Source organism: Mastigoproctus giganteus, chromosome 2 (genome assembly GCF_048544385.1).
Source record: "Mastigoproctus giganteus isolate SK-2022 chromosome 2, ASM4854438v1, whole genome shotgun sequence".
In the NCBI taxonomy this organism is placed as follows: Eukaryota; Metazoa; Arthropoda; class Arachnida; order Uropygi; family Thelyphonidae; genus Mastigoproctus; species Mastigoproctus giganteus.
In genome coordinates this window covers 234,792,140-234,812,911 of record NC_143576.1, presented here as the reverse complement: position 1 = coordinate 234,812,911, position 20,772 = coordinate 234,792,140, and the positions used below count along the sequence as shown (strand labels likewise).

At 33.3% G+C, this 20,772-nt stretch overlaps 1 protein-coding gene across 1 annotated transcript in view; it reads left to right on the top strand.

Moving 5' to 3' along the window:
• LOC150090260 (uncharacterized) overlaps window positions 1-20,772 on the top strand; it is a 124,778-nt gene that overhangs the window by 63,999 nt on the left and 40,007 nt on the right. Inside the window, exon 2 of the mRNA XM_090390235.1 lies at window positions 370-495. Coding sequence (XP_090246361.1) covers window positions 370-495 — 126 coding nt within the window. The remainder of the gene's footprint in view (window positions 1-369; window positions 496-20,772) is intronic.

The following is a 20,772-nucleotide window of genomic DNA, read 5'->3' as shown; positions in this document are numbered from 1 at the left end:
GTTTATTTTTTGTGATGAAAGAACAACATTTTGTTCAGAAATGCAATTCTGATATGAATATATTAAAGCTTTACTTTAGGGATTTTAAGCGAACATATCTGTAACAGTTAACATTGTAGTTATTCAATAGTTCTCTACATAACAGCAATGAGAAATTCACCTACATTTTTAATAGCAACAATTAGTTGTGATTTGTTATGAGAGTTTTATATAAACTCCTTGCATTGATAAATAATGTTCCTGAGTTGAAGCTGTTTTCTGTCTTGAATTACATCTGTTTCAAATGCTAATAGTTGAATCCCCAGTATATATTTTTTATATAAATGCATGTACAAATGAATGTTTGTAAGTGTGTGTATTTTTGTATAGCAACAGACTATCTTGAGGTACTCTTGGATGAGAGAGAACAGCCATTAGTCCCTCCACCTCCACCTAATTGGTCACCTGCTATGTCTCATATTCCTACAAAGAAGGATGTTTTGAACAAAGGACAAGGTAGTGTTTCTTTTATAAGAATTATTCTTTTTTGCATAAACATTTATTTCTGAACCAAAACTAAATTCAAGAAATGTGATTCCAACGTTGCGCAAAAATTCACCAATTAAAATTCTAATGCCTGAAAGATGTATGGTTTCTCTTTTGCTCTGGTTTGTTTATTCAGTCTTACACATTTCATAAAGTATCAGCAATTTAAAACAACTGTCCCCCGTCTTTTTTGGGATAAATGTTACAGAAAAGAACTGTGCAGCTAATATGGTCTTTTTTTTTCTCTTGCTTGAAAAATTCATACTGTAGAAAATTAAATAGGCATGAATTGTATATTGTCTAGTGGGCTGTGTTGTATGTAATATAAAATAAAATTATTTTATTTCATTTCATTCACATCTTATCAAACTCCAGTATGCATGTGAGACCTTGCAGAAGGCTTGAATATTTTTCCAGAGACAAGTGGCAAGCCATGTGCATGTTGCAGTGCAATCTCTACTCATTTTAAAATATTGGTATTCTGGTTACGTTTTGTCTCTTTAATTTGAGTGTATGTGCATGTGTCAGTAGGACTGGGTAAAGTTCAGTTGGCATTAGCAGTTATATGCTTTGCTTATACTTAGTCAATAACACTGGCCAACAAGCTTTGACCTTTACTAATATATCAGCTGTTTGGAGTTACTTTTTATATGTAGATTTCAGAAATAATTCTTAAAATGTCAGATCTTCATCTATGTATACAGGCTTTGTGTTTACCCATATGTATATCCTCCCATGATTTAGGGAAATAGATATGACATTGATCTGTTCTATTTTACCTGCAACTGCAAATAATTTTTTCATTTGCTCATAGATAGTGGTAATGCTGAGGAGAGTTAACATGTTCAACCTTGTCTGTTTTCTTCCCACCTTTCCTTCAGTAACAGAAAGGCAGTTGTAATTTGAGTACATGTACATTTTGTACATTTTCTGAGCATCTATTGCATATTGTTTGTTCCTTCTGTTTTGCTTAACATTCATAATAACTGCAATTTATACACCAACCATATAATTAAAAGTTTATTAAAATAGAAATAATGTAAAACCAGATCAAATGATAAAATAAAATACACTGATTGTACAATAAAAGCAGTAAAATACTAAAATAAAATATGAAGGAATAGCAATTACACTATACGGGATAAAAGCGATAAAAACAACCGTAGCTTTCAGAGGCGACCACCTCTTTTATCAACAGTAAGACTTAACTTGTCATGGTACTTATCACTTGCAGGATTGTGGCTAGCAGCACATGTTATCATAGGAGCATGGGTGGTATCCTCGACACTTGTATGGAAACCGGAAATGGAGCGAGAGTGTGTCAGGTGGAACTGTTCATCCCATCCAAGAATTATGGTCTCAAAGAAGGGATGAATACAGATTCCCCTGTCTCCATTAATCTCAGAAGAGCAAATCTGCAAACTCTCGAGCCATTTGCAGTTCCAATACCGTGTTAACGATCTCGACAGGCGAAATTTAAGGAGAACCACCAAATTTCTCCTGGGATGCCGTCATAGTCGATCATTCACATGCTTATTGGAATTGCAAATTTGCTCTTCTGAGCATAACACCATTAATAGGGACAGAGGAATTCATATTCATCCCCTCTTTGAAACCGTAATTCTTGAATGGGATGAATGGTTCCACCTGGCACACTCCCGAGCCATTCCCAGTTTTCGTATGTGTCAAGGATACCACCCATGCTCCTATGATAACGTGCTGCGAGCCATGATCCTGCAAGTATTTAAGGATGTACAGTGACAAGTTAAGTCTTACTGTTGATAAAGGAGGTGGTTGCCTCTGAAAGCTATGATTGTTTTTATCGCTTTTATCCCATATAGCGTAATTGCTATTCCTTTATATTTTATTTTAGTATTTTACTGCTTTTATTGTGCAATCAGTGTATTTTATTTTATCATTTGATCCATTCTTATATTATTTCTATTTTAATAAAGTTTCAGTTATACAGTTGGTATTTTACATTGCGGTTATTATGAATCAGAACTTTCCTAACCCAAGAGGCCTATTTGAAGGATTGTTATTTTTAGGATTAGGATTGTATTTTTAAATTGATTAAAAATACAATGCTAAGCAAAGTTATTAGTGTTAGCTAAAGATAAAGCGGATTTATAAAAATCTGCTTTGAAAATCGCTTTGTCGAGTTCCCTTGTACCATAACAAAACAATCCTACTTAGTATTTCCGGATTTTCAACAGATAAAAACTGGAATAATAGTAAATTGCCTTTGATGTAGAAGCCCTTCTGGTCCTGATTTGTGTGTTGGGGGAGATTGGCATTAGCTTTCAAAAAAATTCAGGTAGTGTAGTATCAATGTGCCATGTTCTTTTTTTGTGGATGACAGCTACACTTCCACCTATAATCTACTTCTTCCAGGTAGAGATGTAGCCTCCATGCACATACAAAACTCTTAGCTTTAACTCATTAGTAGGCACTTGTAGACACTGGTCTTTCAGTACAATACAGTGCAGCACAGCACAACACAGCCCACAGTACTTTTCAAGGGGGCACCTCCATAGCCAGGTGGGAAGGAGCAGCAGTGCATAGCACACGCTTCTTGATTAGACCGGGGTTCGACCCCATCACCACCAAATACGGAGGATGTGGAAAGGTCAGGGAATGACCAATGCATATTCCCGGAGCATATGGCCTTAGTTGCTAATGCTCCTAAAAACCAAATAACAAACAAACAAACTTTTCAAGAAAAGCTAATTTCTTAAGGTATGATAGTGTTTTTCTTGGGCAAAACATGTCTACTAGCAAGTTAAAAGTCAATGCAATTCACACTTAAAACTTTTTTTCTGTTCAGGTAGTAAATGATGTGGCTCCTGTGCTACCACAGAGGTACTTCTGATTCTAATGGCATTTCTGTAATTTTTGAAATTTGGGCTTTAGATTAAGTTGTTTGTTTTGCTTTTTATAATACCTTTATTTTAATATGGCACTTGTTCTGTAGCATTGGCTCCACAATTTTCCATATTTAACCTCCTGAAAAGAAGAAAATATTTAGTATTGATTTATCATGAAAAAGACTGCTTAAAAAGTTTGATTAGCCATTGACATCCCTCGGTCAGTTCATTCCCTGTTGCGTGTGTCATAAGTGTCTGCTGCATTCTTCTTCTACAGATGTTTTTGTAGGCAGGGTTTCACATAAAGACGTCTGCAATTCAAGTCATCTGTTAATAAGTTTATTCTTGTTTTTCTATTCTCATTCCATCCATAATGCTTCAAGTATTATTTTTCTTATATTGATGATCAAACATATGTCATTTTAATGTAGAATTTTCATTAGCTGTTATACCAGCATACAAATCTTTGATAGAGGCAATTAACTCAGAAACATTATTTTTATTAATATATTGATATACTATGTGAAAGGCATTATGTGGGATGAATACTCAAAATTTAAATAAACATAAGACACTTTTTGACTCCGTGTTTGTTTAGCAGTTTTAAATTATTTGAATTCTGAAAGTAAAAAATCTTAAACTTGTTTCCAACCACTGGCACATTTAATATTTGCACTAATGTCAATATTTTGAATGTGAGACATGAACATCAGTACAGTATTATTTAGTAAATTAATAAGAGGAGTTTACCTCAATATAGTACGTGGAACACTTCCGTATGATACCCTCCAGAAATTAAAACGGAAAAAACGAAAAAATCGAAAAACGATTTTTTCGTTTTTTCCGTTTTAATTTCTGGAGGGTATCATACGGAAGTGTTCCACGTACTATATTGAGGTAAACTCCTCTTATTAATTTACTAATATCATTATCAACGTAGAACATATTGAGTATTACAGCTCTGATTCATACTATCTAAGTATTATTTAGTATACTGTATGTGCCTGTACATATAGTATACTAAATAATACTGGTAAGAAACAGGTTTAAGATTTTTTACTTTTGAGATTTGATAACTCATTTAAAAATGTAAAAACGGGAGTGAAGTGTGATATATATATATATATTATTCTTTTGTAATATGATAATTCATGTTGTATTTTTATTTTTAATATGCTTTTATAGTAGTTTTACTTAAAACAATATATAATATTGTTTTAAAATAGTATTGCTACAGTTTTTCATCAATAATTGATATAATTTTTAGCAATGCGTAACAAGTTGAAAAATCCTGAATGTATAGGCCATGGGAAATTAAGATAACCGAGATTAGGCTAGCTTAAAGACCTGTAATGTATTAACTATAATACCTATGTGTAGAAAATACCTGTAATTAAGAAAATGAACAAAGACGGAATAAACCACAATAGAATGATAATACAAAAAGAAACAACAACTATATATATATATATATATTTTTTTTTTTTTTTTTTAAATTTTGATTATTTTTTATTAACTGAATTATCAAATAAAATGAAAGGACAAGTGAAGTGCTCAAAAAGTATATGCATTCTACAATAAGATTTATAATAAGATGTATCACATGCTTATCTGCATATTTACATAAAATGCATTTGCAAACAGATAAAAAAAAATGTCCATTTCATCTAGTTATAAGTGATAAGCAAATTATGTGGAATAGTCATTAAAACTGTTACATATATATTTAATAATTTCATGGAACTGGTAAACAGACTGATACACGTAATTCTGTCAGCATCTCAAAATAATAAGATATATAATATCACTTAAATCGGCATTTCTGAAACTGTTTGGTGAAACCCTGGGGGCAACAATTTTGTTCATCTTAGGAGGTCTCTGGAAAATATTTAAAGAAGGTTTCTGAAAATTTTCTTTATGGTTTTATGAAAATTTTCCTTGTCTTCCAGATTTCAGTGAAGCTTATGAGTAAGGTTTTCATATCTGTATGTTCCATTCACCACACAGGCTCATAAGGTATAGCATAAAAATGTCCTAGCTAAATTTCAATCAAGGATTAAATTGGTGACAAAATTATTTTTGCACATCATTTAATAATAATCATTATTTAAATATTGTGAGAAAGACAATGTGGAAATGTGAAAGTAATTCTGTGAATACTGAGTAAAAGGCTTTTTTTTACTGACTTTTTTAAGACTTTTTTTTTACTGAGTAAAAGACTTATTTACATGAGTTGATCTAAAATTATTTGCTACTCACTTAAAAACAGATCTGCATTGAAATAGAAAGAAATGATTTTTAAATCACTTCAAAAGTAGACAAAAATGATTTTAAAAAATTTCTATTTGAACACAGATCCCTGTTTTGACTTAATAGTTTGAAATTCCTTTCTGTATGTTTGAATTGTTTACACACATTTTAAAATAAAATGTTAGTTTACTGGGTATTGAGTCATGTCTCCATACATCATAGTTGATTAAAACTACCATACAAATAAAGTTAGAGGCGCCTCCGTAGCCAGGTGGGAAGGAGCAGCAGTGCGTAGCACATGCTTCTTGATTAGACCGGGGTTCGAGCCCATCACCACCAAATACGGAAGATTCTGAAAGGTCAGGGAATGACCACCGCATATCCCGGAGCAATATGGCCTTAGTTGCTAATGCTCCTAAAAAACCAAATAACAATAACAAGTAAAGTTAGCTTCATATCCAACCTGTTCTCTTACAACAATGTTTTTACCCTAGACTTTTGAGATCATTATCAGTTTTAAAAGAGAATAAATTAAAGCACAAGATTAAAATGAGGACAGTAGTAGTTTAGAAAATTTTATACTAACATAGTTTTACTATGTTAGCATTAAACATTTGTAAAATTCATTTTTAAGAGATTCAAAGGATCTAATGCAGCAGACTTTTTGTCTGTATGTTTCTTAAATGTTGTGTAAATATTATTCGCATAATGTTTATTGACGTGTGTGTGTGTGTGTGTGTGTGTGTGTGTGTGTGTGTGTGTGTGTGTGTGTGTGTGTGTGTGTGTGTGTGTGTGTGTGTGTGTAGTAGTAGTAGTAGTGGCATGGCATGTGATGCAAGAAAGCAAGTGCATGAGCTTATGTAGCATCAGCCAAAAAAAAAAAAAAAATCACACCATTCCCTCCAAATGCCTGTCCAGTTCCTCCTTAAATTTATTTAACCTGTCAACTTCCACAACGACAGATGGAAGTTTGTTCCAGCAATTAACCACCCGCTGGCTAAAGGTAAATTTCCGCACATCTAGTCTATATCTGTCTTTTCGTAATTTGAATTTATGCCCCCTTAGGTTCGTAATCTGAACAAGTGGAAGGATCCTGTCAGGATTCAGTGTGCTCAACCCATTCAGGGCCTTATACACCTCAATCAGATCACTGCACAGGTGCCTAGTCTCCAGCCACTGCAATTTGCAGAACTTAAGCCTCTCTTGGTAAGAGGATCCCTTCATTCCCCTCACCAATCTTGTTGCTCTTCTCTGTAAATGCTCAAGCAAATCTGCATCCTTCCTAAAATGGGGCCTCCAGACCTGTACGCAGTACTCAAGGCATGGCCTGACCTTATACAGAGGGACAATCACCTCCTTTCCCTGCTAGCAAAATTCCTATATATCATTGACAAAACCCCATGACCTGCCCTGGCAGCCTGTCTGCATTGCTTGCTCAGGAAACTTCATATCTGACTGCACAATTACTCCCAAGTCTTTTTCATTTTCTACCACCTTAAGTGTTGTACCACACATTTGGTACGTTTCCTGGGGTTACTTCAACCCATGTGCAGAACTTTGCATTTGTCAAGGTTAAACTTCAGTTGCCACTTCTTAACCCATCTGCCCAAATTTTCTAGATCCTGTTGCAGTCGCACACTGCCATTACTGTCATTAACAACCCTGCCAACCTTTGTATCATCTGCAAACTTCGACACTAAGCCTGATATACCTTCATCAATATCATTGATAAATATACAGAACAACAGTGGACCCAACACCGAAACCTGTGGGACTCCACTAATAACACAAAGAGCAGCACCCATTGGTTACCACCCTCTGTCTTCGCCCACTCAACCAGCCTTTTATCCATTGTAGCAACTTACCCTTAACACCATTGTGCTCCAATTTGTACAATAGTCTTCCATTTGCAACAGTGTCAAAAGCTTTCCTGAAATTCAAATATGTGATAACAAAATTATTTTTTGCATCCAGTTCCTTTGTAACCACATCATAATATCCTATCAAATTTATTTGTCAGACAAGACTTTCCCTTAACAAAACCATGCTGTGTCCGAGCTATAACTGGAATCTTGTCTAGATAATCCTGCAGTGCTTCTTTAACCAGTGTCTCCATTAATTTTCCTGGAACAGAAGTTAAACTCACATGTCTATAATTACTTATGTCAGCCTTTGATCCTACTTTGTGAATTGGGGTCACATTTGCACATCTTCAGTCTATGGGTACCTCCCCTGAGTCCAAAGAAGCTCTCATAATTATGGCTAAGGGTTTGCTTAGTTGCTTTGTCGCCTCCTTTAATATAACTGGATAGATCCCATCCACACCTGGTGCCTTTCTTATGTTTAACTTCAACAATTTCTCCTCCACTATGCTCTCAGTTATTACAAAATCATTAAGCACCCTGCTACAATTTTATAACCTTCTGCCATTTTCAAACCTTAACTCCTAATTTGTGAATGTAGATGCAAAGTACTCATTCAGTTTGTTTGCTATCTGAGCAGGGTCATCAACAGTCGAATCATCAATATCAAGTGGACCAATCAGATTCATCCCCTTCCTTTTAGAGTTTGTATAAGTAAAGAAATCCTTGCTGTTTTTCTTAGCATCCTTTGCCACAGATTTCTCGTAATCTGCCTTTGCCTGCCTAACCTCCTTTGTGACTTGATTACAGACTAGCTTATATCTGCCACAGGCTTCTGAGTCGCTTGATAATTTATATCAGGCCTGGGCAAACTTTTGGGCTGAAGGGCCACAATAGGAATTCAAAAAGAAGGCGGGCCGCACGTAAAATACTATTTTTAGATATATATGATTTGTTATCATGAAGAAGAAATATAATATAAAAAAATTATTCTCTAACAACCAAGAATTTAATGAGACGAATGGAACTGTTTTACATCTTTTAACATTTTTTTTAAATTTCGGTTGTTAATTTTGTAGTTGAGATTCTTAAAACTGCTTGTAAATGTTCATCGGTGATGCTTGATCGTAAAGAATTTTTATTTAGATTCAATATGGAAAATGTTTGTTCACATATGTAGGTTGATCCAAAAATAAGCAACATTTCTCGGGCAAAATCTTTAAGTTCGTCGAATTTGTCCGAATTAAGAGTATTGTAAAATTTACAGATTTCCTCACGACGGTGCAATTCCCTTAAATCGGTATCACACTGCAGATCTATAATCTGAAGTTGTGGTTCACTCGGTGCACTATCAATTTCTATTGAAAATGGTTCGCGCACTATTGCCAAACTTGTCTCAATTTTTCGGAAGTCGCCAAATTTTCGTGAAAAGTCGTCATTCAAAGAGTTGATAATTTCACAATATTTTTCAAATTTACTTTCTGGAATCTTCAGCAACTTCATGGTTGGAAAGTGGTCTACCTTGTTAATCAATAAATGTCGAAGGAACAACTGGAGTTTTAATTGAAATCCATTCAATCTTTTTACCATATCATGGGCGTATAAATTTTTCCCATGTAACACGGTGTTGAAAGTATTTAAGTGTGTCACGATGTTCAGGGTAAATGCAAAATCACAAATCCAGTTATTATCAGTTAATTCGGGAAAGTCCATAATATTTTTCAGTTTTAAAAATAGAATGATGTCACCTTTAAGATCCCATACTCGCCGAAGAACTTTTCCTAAGCTAAGCCATCGAATTTGGCTATGATAAGGAATATCTGTGTACTCGGATTCAATAATTTGAAGAAAATTAACGAATTGTCTGTGTTTCAGGCTCCTCGATCGTATTAAATTCACTAGTTTATTTACTAGTAAATAAACTTTTACTCGTTAAATTTTACTAGATTTACTAGAATTACTAAAATTTACTAGTTAATTTACTAATACAAGATGTGACATGCTCAACTTTTAACACATTTTTACATAATACTTGTTGATGTATAATACAATGAATTGTAATTAAATTATAATCGGGATAATTTTCACAAATTTTATCCTGAATTTTCTTTAACGCTCCAACATTTTTACCTGTCAAACTTGGTGCTCCGTCAGTTGTTACGCTTACCATTTTGTTCCATTGTAAATTATATCTTGTTAAGCATTTTTCATCTTATTCAAATATATCAGCTCCCGTTGTTTGGTCTTTAAGAGATTCCATTGAAAGAAACACTTCAATAGTTTCAAAATTAGAGGTACATCCACGTATGAAAATTAATAACTGCGCAGTATTCTTTTGGTCGTTACTTTCGTCGAGAGCTATCGAGTACCATGTTATGGATTCTAATACTGATAATAATTGTTCATTCAAATTTGTATCGATACATTCAATTCTTCTTACAACGGTTCGCCGAGAGAAACTTATATTCTCAAATTTGTGTTTAATGTCAGGACATATAATTCTACAAGCTTCAGTCATACATTCTTTAATATAGTCTCCATCAGAAAAAGGCTCGTTGCTTTTTTGCAATTATATGAGAAATAACGAAACTTGCCTCTACAGTAGCTTCTTGTTCCTTAGTTAGCCGCGTAAACACATTTTGTCGTCTAGATAAATTTTGAATCAATCCATCAGCAGTTTTCTTTCTCGCTTCCGGAGTTAAATTGGCACCATATTCGGAATGTTTAGTAGTGAAATGTCTTTTAATGTTGTACTCTTTCAACACTGAGACACTCTCCCGGCAGATGAGACAAATAGTCTCGTTATTTATGTTAGCAAAAAAATATTTTGTGCTCCACTCTTCATTGAAGACACGATGCTCTTGTTGAAATTTTCGTTTTTTATTCATTTTTAAAAGGGCGTAAATATTATTTTTATCGCTACTGGCACCAAGATGATAACCGAAGTTAACGCAAAAAAAACTAACTGCGGGATGACCGTCAGAGAAAACATATTGGAACTGCGGCCGGTCAGCAGTCCTATCCTATTACTCCCCAACCGCAGCAGAGCCGTTGTCGTCATCACCGGTTGTCTGTTACCGTAGTTTCGTGCGGTTAGTTTATAATCGCAAATTATACCGTTATAAAAGCGCCCGTTGGCTCGCTCCAGTTCGCGCGCAATTTCAAATTCTATCCCAATTTGAACAATACAGAGATGATAAAACAATTTACAAGTCGACAAATTCTATAATGTATTACATATACAAATTTATTTTTAAAAAAGGCGTCGCAAAAGGCATAAAATAAGTAAACTTTTTTCGAAAATAAAATTAAAGCTCGCGGGCCGCACAAAAACGTACGGCGGGCCGCATGCGGCCCGCGGGCCATAGTTTGCCCGGGCCTGATTTATATGCATCCTATGCATTTTTCTTCTCTGTCACGAGTCTCATTAGTTCATTTGATAACCATTTAGGCCTAAACCTTGAACAATAATTCTTAATAGGTATGAAACTTTTAGTAGCTTCCACGATTAATTCCTTTCCCACTTAGAATTTACTGTTGGTAACATCGTCAGTTGATCCCACTGTACAGAATATAAAAATTGTCTGAGACCACTGTACTCACCTTTACGGAAGCAAAAACTCTTTCCTTTACACCTGATGGTAATTATATCTTTAAGTAAATCCCACATCAGTACACTGTGATCACTGCCACCTAGTGGTTCCTTGTGTGTATATAAAAAAAAAAATAGTATCAGAGAAATAAAAACTAATGTAGTAAGAGGACAGATGTAGGTTGACAGTGAAATTTATTTAAATTAGTGATTTGAAAGAATAGGTAAAAGCCAAAAACAATTTAGAATCAAAAGGCGAAAAAACAAAACTGTTGAAGAGTTTAAAATAAAATATAATAGTGTGAAATATCACATAATTCAATGTAGAACTACACACTAGATGCCACAGAAATTTTTATTAATAATAAATTTTTATTTTAATAAAGAGAAACAGAAATGGCAAAGAAATGTAAATTAAATTAATTAATAATGCAGAAGAAAAAAATGTGGTTTCCACATTTGTTTACAATTTTCATACAGTTTGTATGTTTCTACTCTCTCATTTATATATTAATGGTTTATATATATAATGGGTATATACAGATGTAAATAGATGTCATGTAACAGATGTGTAGAAATACTAGCAGTCTGTATTAAAACTGGTTGTAGTGATCACTGATTATCACCTCAGAGATTAACTTTGACCAATCAGAAGCCCTTCAGCTGCATTTACATTCTGTCCGGGAGAACACCCATCAGTCTGATTTGGACTTGGGAGGTGCAGTTGCTGTGTTTGACACTCCAGTGCTTAAGAGGTAAGAATTTTCTTTATTAACATTCACAAAGTAGCATTTATCTTAATTTGATCAGAGAAAAATGCATACACAGGCACTGATTTCATGTAAATAGTAATGAGTTTATAATTATAGAAACTGCTATCCTCATTTAACTTTCTTCTTTATTTTGTTTTCTTTTAGACCTGATAATGATCCCAAAATCAGGCTCAAAACATCTCAGTAGAGCAGGACCATCTGATGGTCGAATATGGGGCATAATTTAATGGTTGAATATTGGGTTAATTTCACCAATATGGTTGTTTTAATAAACTGAAGTGTGTAGAGATACAATTCAGTACCCAATAAATTAACTGCTTTAGCTTTCAACATATGTGGAGTTGTCTTTTACTCGGTAATTTGTACTTAGTATTCATAGAATTATTATTATTCTGGCCAAATCCTATGCACAGTTTCCCTCCATTTATAAAGTAGTTCAGCTTAGTTGCTATGACAACCAGAGCCCTTTGTATGACAAACACTGTGTTATGTTTGTTTAAACAGTCATAATCAAGTGTTTTTAGCCCAATTATGAGTATGGGCTAAAAAGTTGCCATGAAGGGTCCAGCATATGTTCAGAGTGTGCCGAACCATTTGATATATTATTTAGTTTTTTTTTTTTTTTTATATATCAAACTAGTGTAGCATTTTTTAATAATGGCACACTTTGGAACACCAAATCCATGTAAACTTTTTGTTCATTCACTTTTATTGTAAAAAAAAAAAAAAAAAAAAAACAAACAAAAAAATTGTCTTTATTATTAGAAACAAAATAACAAATTAATTACATCATAAGAATGTTTTTAGTATAGCACATTGAATATGCCCTTTTTAAAGTGCATCAGAATATTGAAGTGTAGATAAGCGTTAATTTTTGGAACATTTCACAGAACACTTAGGCAGGACTAGAGGCGTGCTGGTTGAAAAGCACTGTATCCGACTATAATAGTCTCCATATTTTTCGATTTGTGCCCACGCATATGTCTAGCTTTTTTTAAAATGTTTTAGATTAACTTGCTAATTATATACTCCGAAGAAAGAGGATATGTACAGTTCAAATGTGGATTGATTTTTTTTTTTCCCGAGGATCACTTTCTTCAAATGCAAGTGTATGTAACACACTTACATAATAAAAATTTCTTCCAATTCATATCCAGAGGAGTGTAGAAGTAATTCACAGCTGATCCAGGTCAGTGGTACTTCAGCTATCACTACAACAAAAGATAGCAGTGATGCAAAATGAATTGGCTTAGTAATGTAGAATGCAAGAAGTGTTTTTGCTCATAAACAAGAGAGAATTCAAATTATACCAACTGTATAAAATGTGAGTGTTTTGTTTTTAAAATTCAGAAAATGTGATATTCGCTATGAACAAATTTATGGTGTAGTTTTCCTAGGTGTGGGGCAATAAAGATGCATAATATATACTTTTATTTTCTCCCTATATAAATAAAAAGTGTTAGTTCTTTAAAGTGTTCATATCAAGAGAGTTAGATGAAGAAATATATCTTCTATTTTGCGTATATTTTGACAGGTAAGTCATATGTCAATGTTTATGTTGGATTTTTTTGTAATATCTTTCTATACATTAAAATAATTTTCATCCTAGTGGTATTTATTCAGCCAATGGGAAAAGAGGGTTGTGGGTTATGTGGTAATATGTAATTAATAAAATACATAACAGAAGCTGGTTTTACTGTGGTAAAACAAGCTTCTGTTTAAGCGTGGTCATGCTAGATAAACCTTGTGCATGCACTTTATTTATTTAGCATGACCATGCAGTACCATTCTTGATTTCCATATATAACGTGTTTATGTATTCATAGCTAAGGAAGAGACAAACGGTGTCGAAAGCTTCTGCATTTCATTTTATATTATCAAAAGAAGCGAGAGTAGCGAGCAGGGGGTGAAGTCGCCTAGTCATCTTTAATTAATTTATTTAATCTCTCTGTCTCTCTTTCTCTTTTAATGTCTCTTTTAATTTAAGTGTTTATTGTGCTAATAAAATTTAGCATTAATTATAACATACTAGCAGGCACAAAAAAAATTAGGTTTTTCAAATAAAAGACAAGAAATAGGTGTTGTTTATAATTTTATTCTTTATTTAATATACAGCACATAAGTCTATGCCTGATAAGAATGTGTGGAATCCTGCATTTAAATACAGATATAATTTAAATTTAAAATGGATAGTTGCAGGATTTGCAAAAATTTGCGTTCAGCCAGAGTAATTAATCATTGTTATTCTATTGTGGAAGTGGGTCGTTTTAATAAATTTGGATAAATTAATTAAAAATAGGATTAGATAAATTATTAAAGGAGATTGACAAATGTGGTGGGTAGTATTTTTTTTTTTTTTTTTTTTGTTTTCCTTGCATAATTTGCCATTACTACTAATATATATGATATATTAAAAACATTGAAAGGCATTTTAATCTGTGACAGATGTTATAGACAAATGTATTTAAAATTTTAATTATCAATATTAACAATTTATTGAATAATAAGATACAAATAATATCTTATTAAAGATATTATTTGTATCAGTAAGATGGTCTGGAAAATTTATTTTCAGGCTCCCTCACTTAGGTTCAGATTTTGGGTAGAATGAAGTAGGTGAGAGTGAAGACAAACCAAAACCCCATGAAAAATGTAACACAGGAGTGGGCACTAGCACACATTTTAAACAAACACAATGTCATAAAGAATTTTTTTCAGAACTATACTTTTCCAATCAACAAGTTATTTATGATGAAGGTTGAAAGTGAATACCATACTGGAGGAATAGTGAATTTCACATCGGCATCATTTTAACTTGGTGGTTGTGGCACTGCCTGACCAGCATTAGTGGTGTTGGGGAAATGTACCCCACACATTATTTTATATCTAGGAAACAAAAGCGATGAAAGCATTGTATTGTAAAGGAAATTATTTTAAGATAAAGGATGGATATACAGTGATTCTGGTTATTTGGGCCACTGGTTAATTGGGGCAACCATTTATTTGGAACAGATCTTAAAGAACAGAAGCTAATCGAGAAAATAGCCAGGTTTTCTTTGCTGAACTGGGGCAACATGCCGTTTAATCGAGGTTGGAGACTGCAGCACTCAAGATTACCTCCCCGATTGTCTCTGATCAGACCATGTGGTCTGGTTGGAGACAATTGTAAGCCCATCATAAAATGAAATAAGTATGCACCGGTTAACATGATCACTGCTTGTTAGAATCAGCCACTTCATAGAATCAAATTTCAAAAACACAACTCAAATCATTAAAATGCACTATACTTTCATCGTCATCATATGTTTGGTTATAAGAATTAATTTTGCGAACACCTTTGTGATATTTTTTTTGAAGAACGTTTCTGGCGGTGGCTACTATAAAACAATAAAAAAAAACAATTTGCAGTTTCCAGTTTCCAGTTTTATTGGGCTTTTCTGTTAGTGCAATTATAAACTAACAAAAAATATTATAAACAGGTAGTAAACTCGATCTTATTGCATTGGCGATAATATCGATAGCTGGAATTCTGTAGGTTTTTACATTATTATGGTGAAATGTGTTTCCCCTTCACTGAAATCTTCAGTCGTATAAAAAAACAAATAAATTTTCCGAATCTTCTCTTCATTCCTATTTTATAAGCTTCATTGACTTGTTACTCATACATAGTTCAAATTTATGGGTAAATTGTGGTGTATCTACACCTATGTTATATAGTTAATAATAAAATATAATATAAAAAATAATATAGTAATAAACATTAATACATAAATGCAAAACTTTGTGTGAACTCTACTAAAACTTGGTGAGTGGCTTTGTATGTTATGATTAAAGTATGATTTAAATTGCTTGTATTTTGCTTTTGAACTTTTTCTTCAGTTGTATAAAGTGTGTGTAGTAAGTCAAAACTATGTAAATAAATTAAATTTAACTGCTAAGTACTTAAGGTTTAAAACTCCTTTGGAACTGGAAAAATGCAATTTAGTGTTCTACTGATAAGCATTCCAATTTAACTCAGATATTATTTATATGGTCAGTGCTTTCCTAGAAACATTCCTCTAACACTGGCCTCTCATTCATGCGTCAGTTCATGATCTGAAAACAATCATTATTATATTAAACGAGGATCCACACATTACCATCATCACAAGTATATGTGATTAGTTTTTGACCTGTATTCTTTTAACTCTATGCCTTTCTCTTTATACATTATATCTCTCTCTTCCTTCTGCAGACCTGAACTATTCCTTATTTTACTTCAGAAAAGGCTTCGAAACCCTCAAACCTGCCAAATTATTAATAACAATGGGCAGTTCCAACTCCCATTCATAGCATAGCAGCTTACTAGATAATTATATAGGAAGGTCATAATACCACTGAGTATCGTGTTAGTTGCAATGTGTGTGTGCCATGTTCTTTATTATTAATTGCTTATCTTTTTTATTGTTTTAAATTTTACAGCCCAAAAAAAAAAGTCAGTGAACATAAATATCAATTAGTTAATATGTACATATTACAGTATTAATTAAGCTATGCACATAAGCATAAATTTATTTTTATTTTGCTAATCTGTGGATAAACATTTTTCTGACTTTCATGTATCATTTAATTTTGTTAATTGGTACGGTAATAAAGTGTAGATTTGTGCTTAATATATCTTTACTTTTATAGCCCGCGGTTAATATTCTTCCTTTTTTAGCTTATTAGAATTGCTGTTTAATAGAATTAAAATTCAGTTCACAAACGTGGTCACAATGACAGGCACTTACTGCATATCATATAGTGAATTGTATTTTATTATGGAGAGTCCATCGTAATGTGATTTGATGGTACAGTGAACCAATCGTAAAGCTGAAATCCTCTTTATTTTGAACTATTTATGTGAATTTCGCGTAATTGGGGCAGCCGCTTAATCGGGCCAAAGTGCACTAGTTCCAGTGTCCCACATAACTGGAATCCATTGTATATTCTTATACAGTTACATTTTGACAGAATGATATCAACAGGCATTCTGAAGCAAACAGAATATAAAGTACATGTCAATCAAACATACGCCTTTCATGGATTTTTATGTAAATGAGACTTAATTTCAAACTCTATAAGCAACAATTTTGCTGCTTTCCAATCCATACACCTCAGAGAAACCCAGATCTTGATTTATTTCTCTTTTGCAGAGGTTTCAAGTCATTATCATTCTGAACCCCTATGAAGTTGTTTGTGAGGGAAAGTGTTTTAGGTAAAAATGTAAAAATCCTTCTGAACTTCGTATATTCCTGGACCAAGTTCAAAGCCAGGCACAGAAACTTCAGTTTTATTGCTTGTTTACGATTTCTGGTTAGATACCAAATTCACAAACTAGAGAATATAAAATAAATTTTACACCAGCATTAATGGTAGCGTGGGAGAATTCCTACCTCCAAACTAAATGTATGTGAAAACCCTTTGGTTCAGAACAGTCAGTATATCAGAAAAAAAATGGATTACATTATCATATAGAAGAAGGTGGTGGTGGGGGATATCGAGAAAGACAAGAATAGAAATTTTGGTAAACAAAAGATTCCGTAAAAAATAAATGTGCTGGGATACTTTTTCTTCTCATGCTGCCATTCCTTGGGTTAACAGATATTTTAATTTTTAAATTTATTTTTTGTATGGCATACATACATGAGCAAATTACACTAGCACGCCCATTCAGGGGTTAATCATATTGGTCTTTTTTACACATATTTTCAACTTCTTCCTCCCCCTTCCAACTAAACAGGTCAAGTCATGAGTAGAATGGTCCCAGAATATAAAAATATTTTCGTGGGACACTATATGTAATTTATTGCATTTAATAAATATCATGTATAATTTTTGCATACCACTTAATATGTAATGATTACTTATTATTAATTTGTGTTGTTGTTACACTGTTCTGATCCATTCTTGGTGTGAAAGATGGATATGTATTAAAAGTTTCCTGGATTATGGTTTCTGAAAATTGGCAGGTATAGAAATTATTTTACTGACTAATAAATATTGTCAGTCAAAAACTCTTACCTTTCTCTTCTGGAATATAAGGCCCATTTAATATTTAGAAAAAAAAGGTGGTTGCACTTCTGATTTTTATTTTTACTTTTTTATAAATATACATCCCTCTCTACTCAGCATTTATTTCAGATTTACACTTTTTAGTGTTTATATTTGTGGAGGTGGGTAGTTTATTTTATTTTATTATTTATTTATTTTTTTAGTTGGTGCTCTATAAGCTTGCTTCCCTGCATCATTTGCCACTACTAATACTGAATAGATAAAGTTGTTTTGTAGTGGGAATTTTTACAATGCTTTCTAGATTAATAAACACTGGTCCTGGTCATGGTAGAAGTACAGTGGTAGAGGAAATTTGTCCCACTACATTTGCGACTTTGGCTTATGCTCTGTTCCACAGTTAATTTAGACAAAAATACTTATTTATTTACTATATAATATCGGTGTAAATACACCATAGTTAACCCATAGATTTGAGCTACAATTGTAGCGTAGAAGGCATCGTTTTAATTGTATCTCATAATGTGGTTGCCTTCACAACACGATAGCTACTATTGAATTACTTCAAATAAATAACGCTTCTCTAGTAGAGAAGACTACTGTTATTTATTTTCAGTGTACCACCACCTAGACAATCGTTTCGAAGCTTTTTGGCTTCGTCATCAGTGGCCGGGTAGGTAATACAACAAGCCATCTCAGTTGCGAAGTTATATCCACATTATGAGAGATGCCAGAAGGGTGTGGTGGTAATGTACTTGGAAAATTAAATGCACTAGGCATAATCCTTATGGGTTTTGATAATTAACTATATAATATCGGTGTAAATACACCATAGTTAACCAACATGGTTAACTATGGTGTAAATACACCGATATTATATAGTTAATTATCAAAACCCATAAGGATTATGCCAAGTACATTACCACCACACCCTTCTGGCATAATGTGGATATAACTTCGCAACTGAGATGGCTTGTTGTATTTATTACCTACCCGCCCACTGATGACGAAGCCAAAAAGCTTCGAAACGATCGTCTGGGTGGTGGTACGCTGAAAATAAATAACAGTAGTCTTTCTCTACTAGAGAAGCATTATTTATTTGAAGTAATTCAATAGTAGCTATCTTGTTGTGAAGGCAACCACATTATGAGATACAATTAAAACGATGCCTTCTACGCTACAATCGTAGCTCAAATCTATGGGTTAACTATGGTGTATTTACACCGATATTATATAGTTAATTATCAAAACCCATAAGGATTATGCCTAGTGCATTTAATTTCCAAATTATTTATTTACTTACGATCCCCATGCTGTAACTTTCTAGCAACTTTTGAGGTCCATGTTATTCCTAGTTCTTCCTTCCATTTGCCATTGACACAGTTTTTTTTTTTTTTTTTTTTTTAACCCCAGTTTTAAGTATTCTATTTAAATAATTACAAAAGAATCTTAGGTTCTTTTTTTTGTGTGAATTAATCCATGTCCTTTATTACAGGTCTATTTATTCAGTATTTTTTATGTATTATCATTGTTATTTTTTTTATTATCATTCTCCCACCATATTGATTCTGTCCAGCAAGTTATTTTTTCTTCAATATTCAGATTGAAATTTACATTATAAGAATGCACTGTCAAGGGGAATTTTACAATCTGTTCAGGGCCTTTTCCTTTAGTGCTTCAGTTCTTGATTGCTTAATAGTTAAGGTTATCATTGCATTTCACCTCAGGCACTTAGCCTAGGACAACCAGGTTAGCCGGGTGGGTAAAGTAAACTACTCTGTCATTATTTAATTACCACATTACAAACCACTATAAAAAGAAAAATATGCCATATAAAAATAAATTTTTTTTTTATAGAAAAGAACAGCTGAAAAGTTTTCCTAAGACATTAGTAGGCTGCCATTTGGGCCACATTTGTGATTTGAAGGATGTTGAAATGATATTCCATTTCACACAGCTGTTTCCTGAATCTGCTGTGCCACAGAACCTGTGGCATCGTTGATACACATGGAGTTCATTAGCACTTGGAACTTCTTCATTGTGATACACTTATTTCGTAATATAATGTCAGAATAAAAATTCCAGATTAGTTAAATCTGTGGGAGCAGGCAGAAAATGGATTCTTCTGAGCCCATACATCATCCTGAAAATTATCCACGAATTCGCTAACTTTCTGGTTCCAATCCACATTTCAGCCATCATGCTGAAAAATAACATTTTTGTTGCTGGTTCCATTTGCATTACAGCAGATTCTAGAAGCATATCCAGAGTATTAGTAATGGCCAAGGAAAGCTTCACTAGCCAAAAATAAATAAAATAAATAATAATAAGAGAAAAGAAAATAGACAACCTGTGCATTTCCCTGCTCCTCCCGTAGGTTTTTCCAGCTGACCTCTGAATTTCCCCAAACTGTCGGCCTCTACCACTCATGTAGGTAACTTATTCCAGTAATTTATAACTTGCAGGCTAAAATAAAACTTCCTGCAATCCAATCTAAACATCTCTTCCCGTAACTTGAATTTATGGCCCCTAGTTCCAGAATCATTTATAACTGTGAAAATTTCATCTTCATTCATTTTACTATTGCCTCTCAGAGCCTTAAACACCTCAATCAAGTTGCCTCTAATGTGCCTAGTTTCCGAGCTGTGCAACCCATGCATTCAAAGTCTTTCCTCACAAGGATGTTCTTTTGCCGATCTCACCAGGTGAGTTACTCATTTCTGGGCCCTTTCAAGAAGGACTTGAAAGATTGCCTTCCCACAAAAGAAGAAAGAACCAATTGCTTATGACAGGAAAATGTACTCTACACATTGAACTTGGGATTTTGTAATTGAGTAATTTCCCAGGATAACATACCCAATTAGAGCAATTAA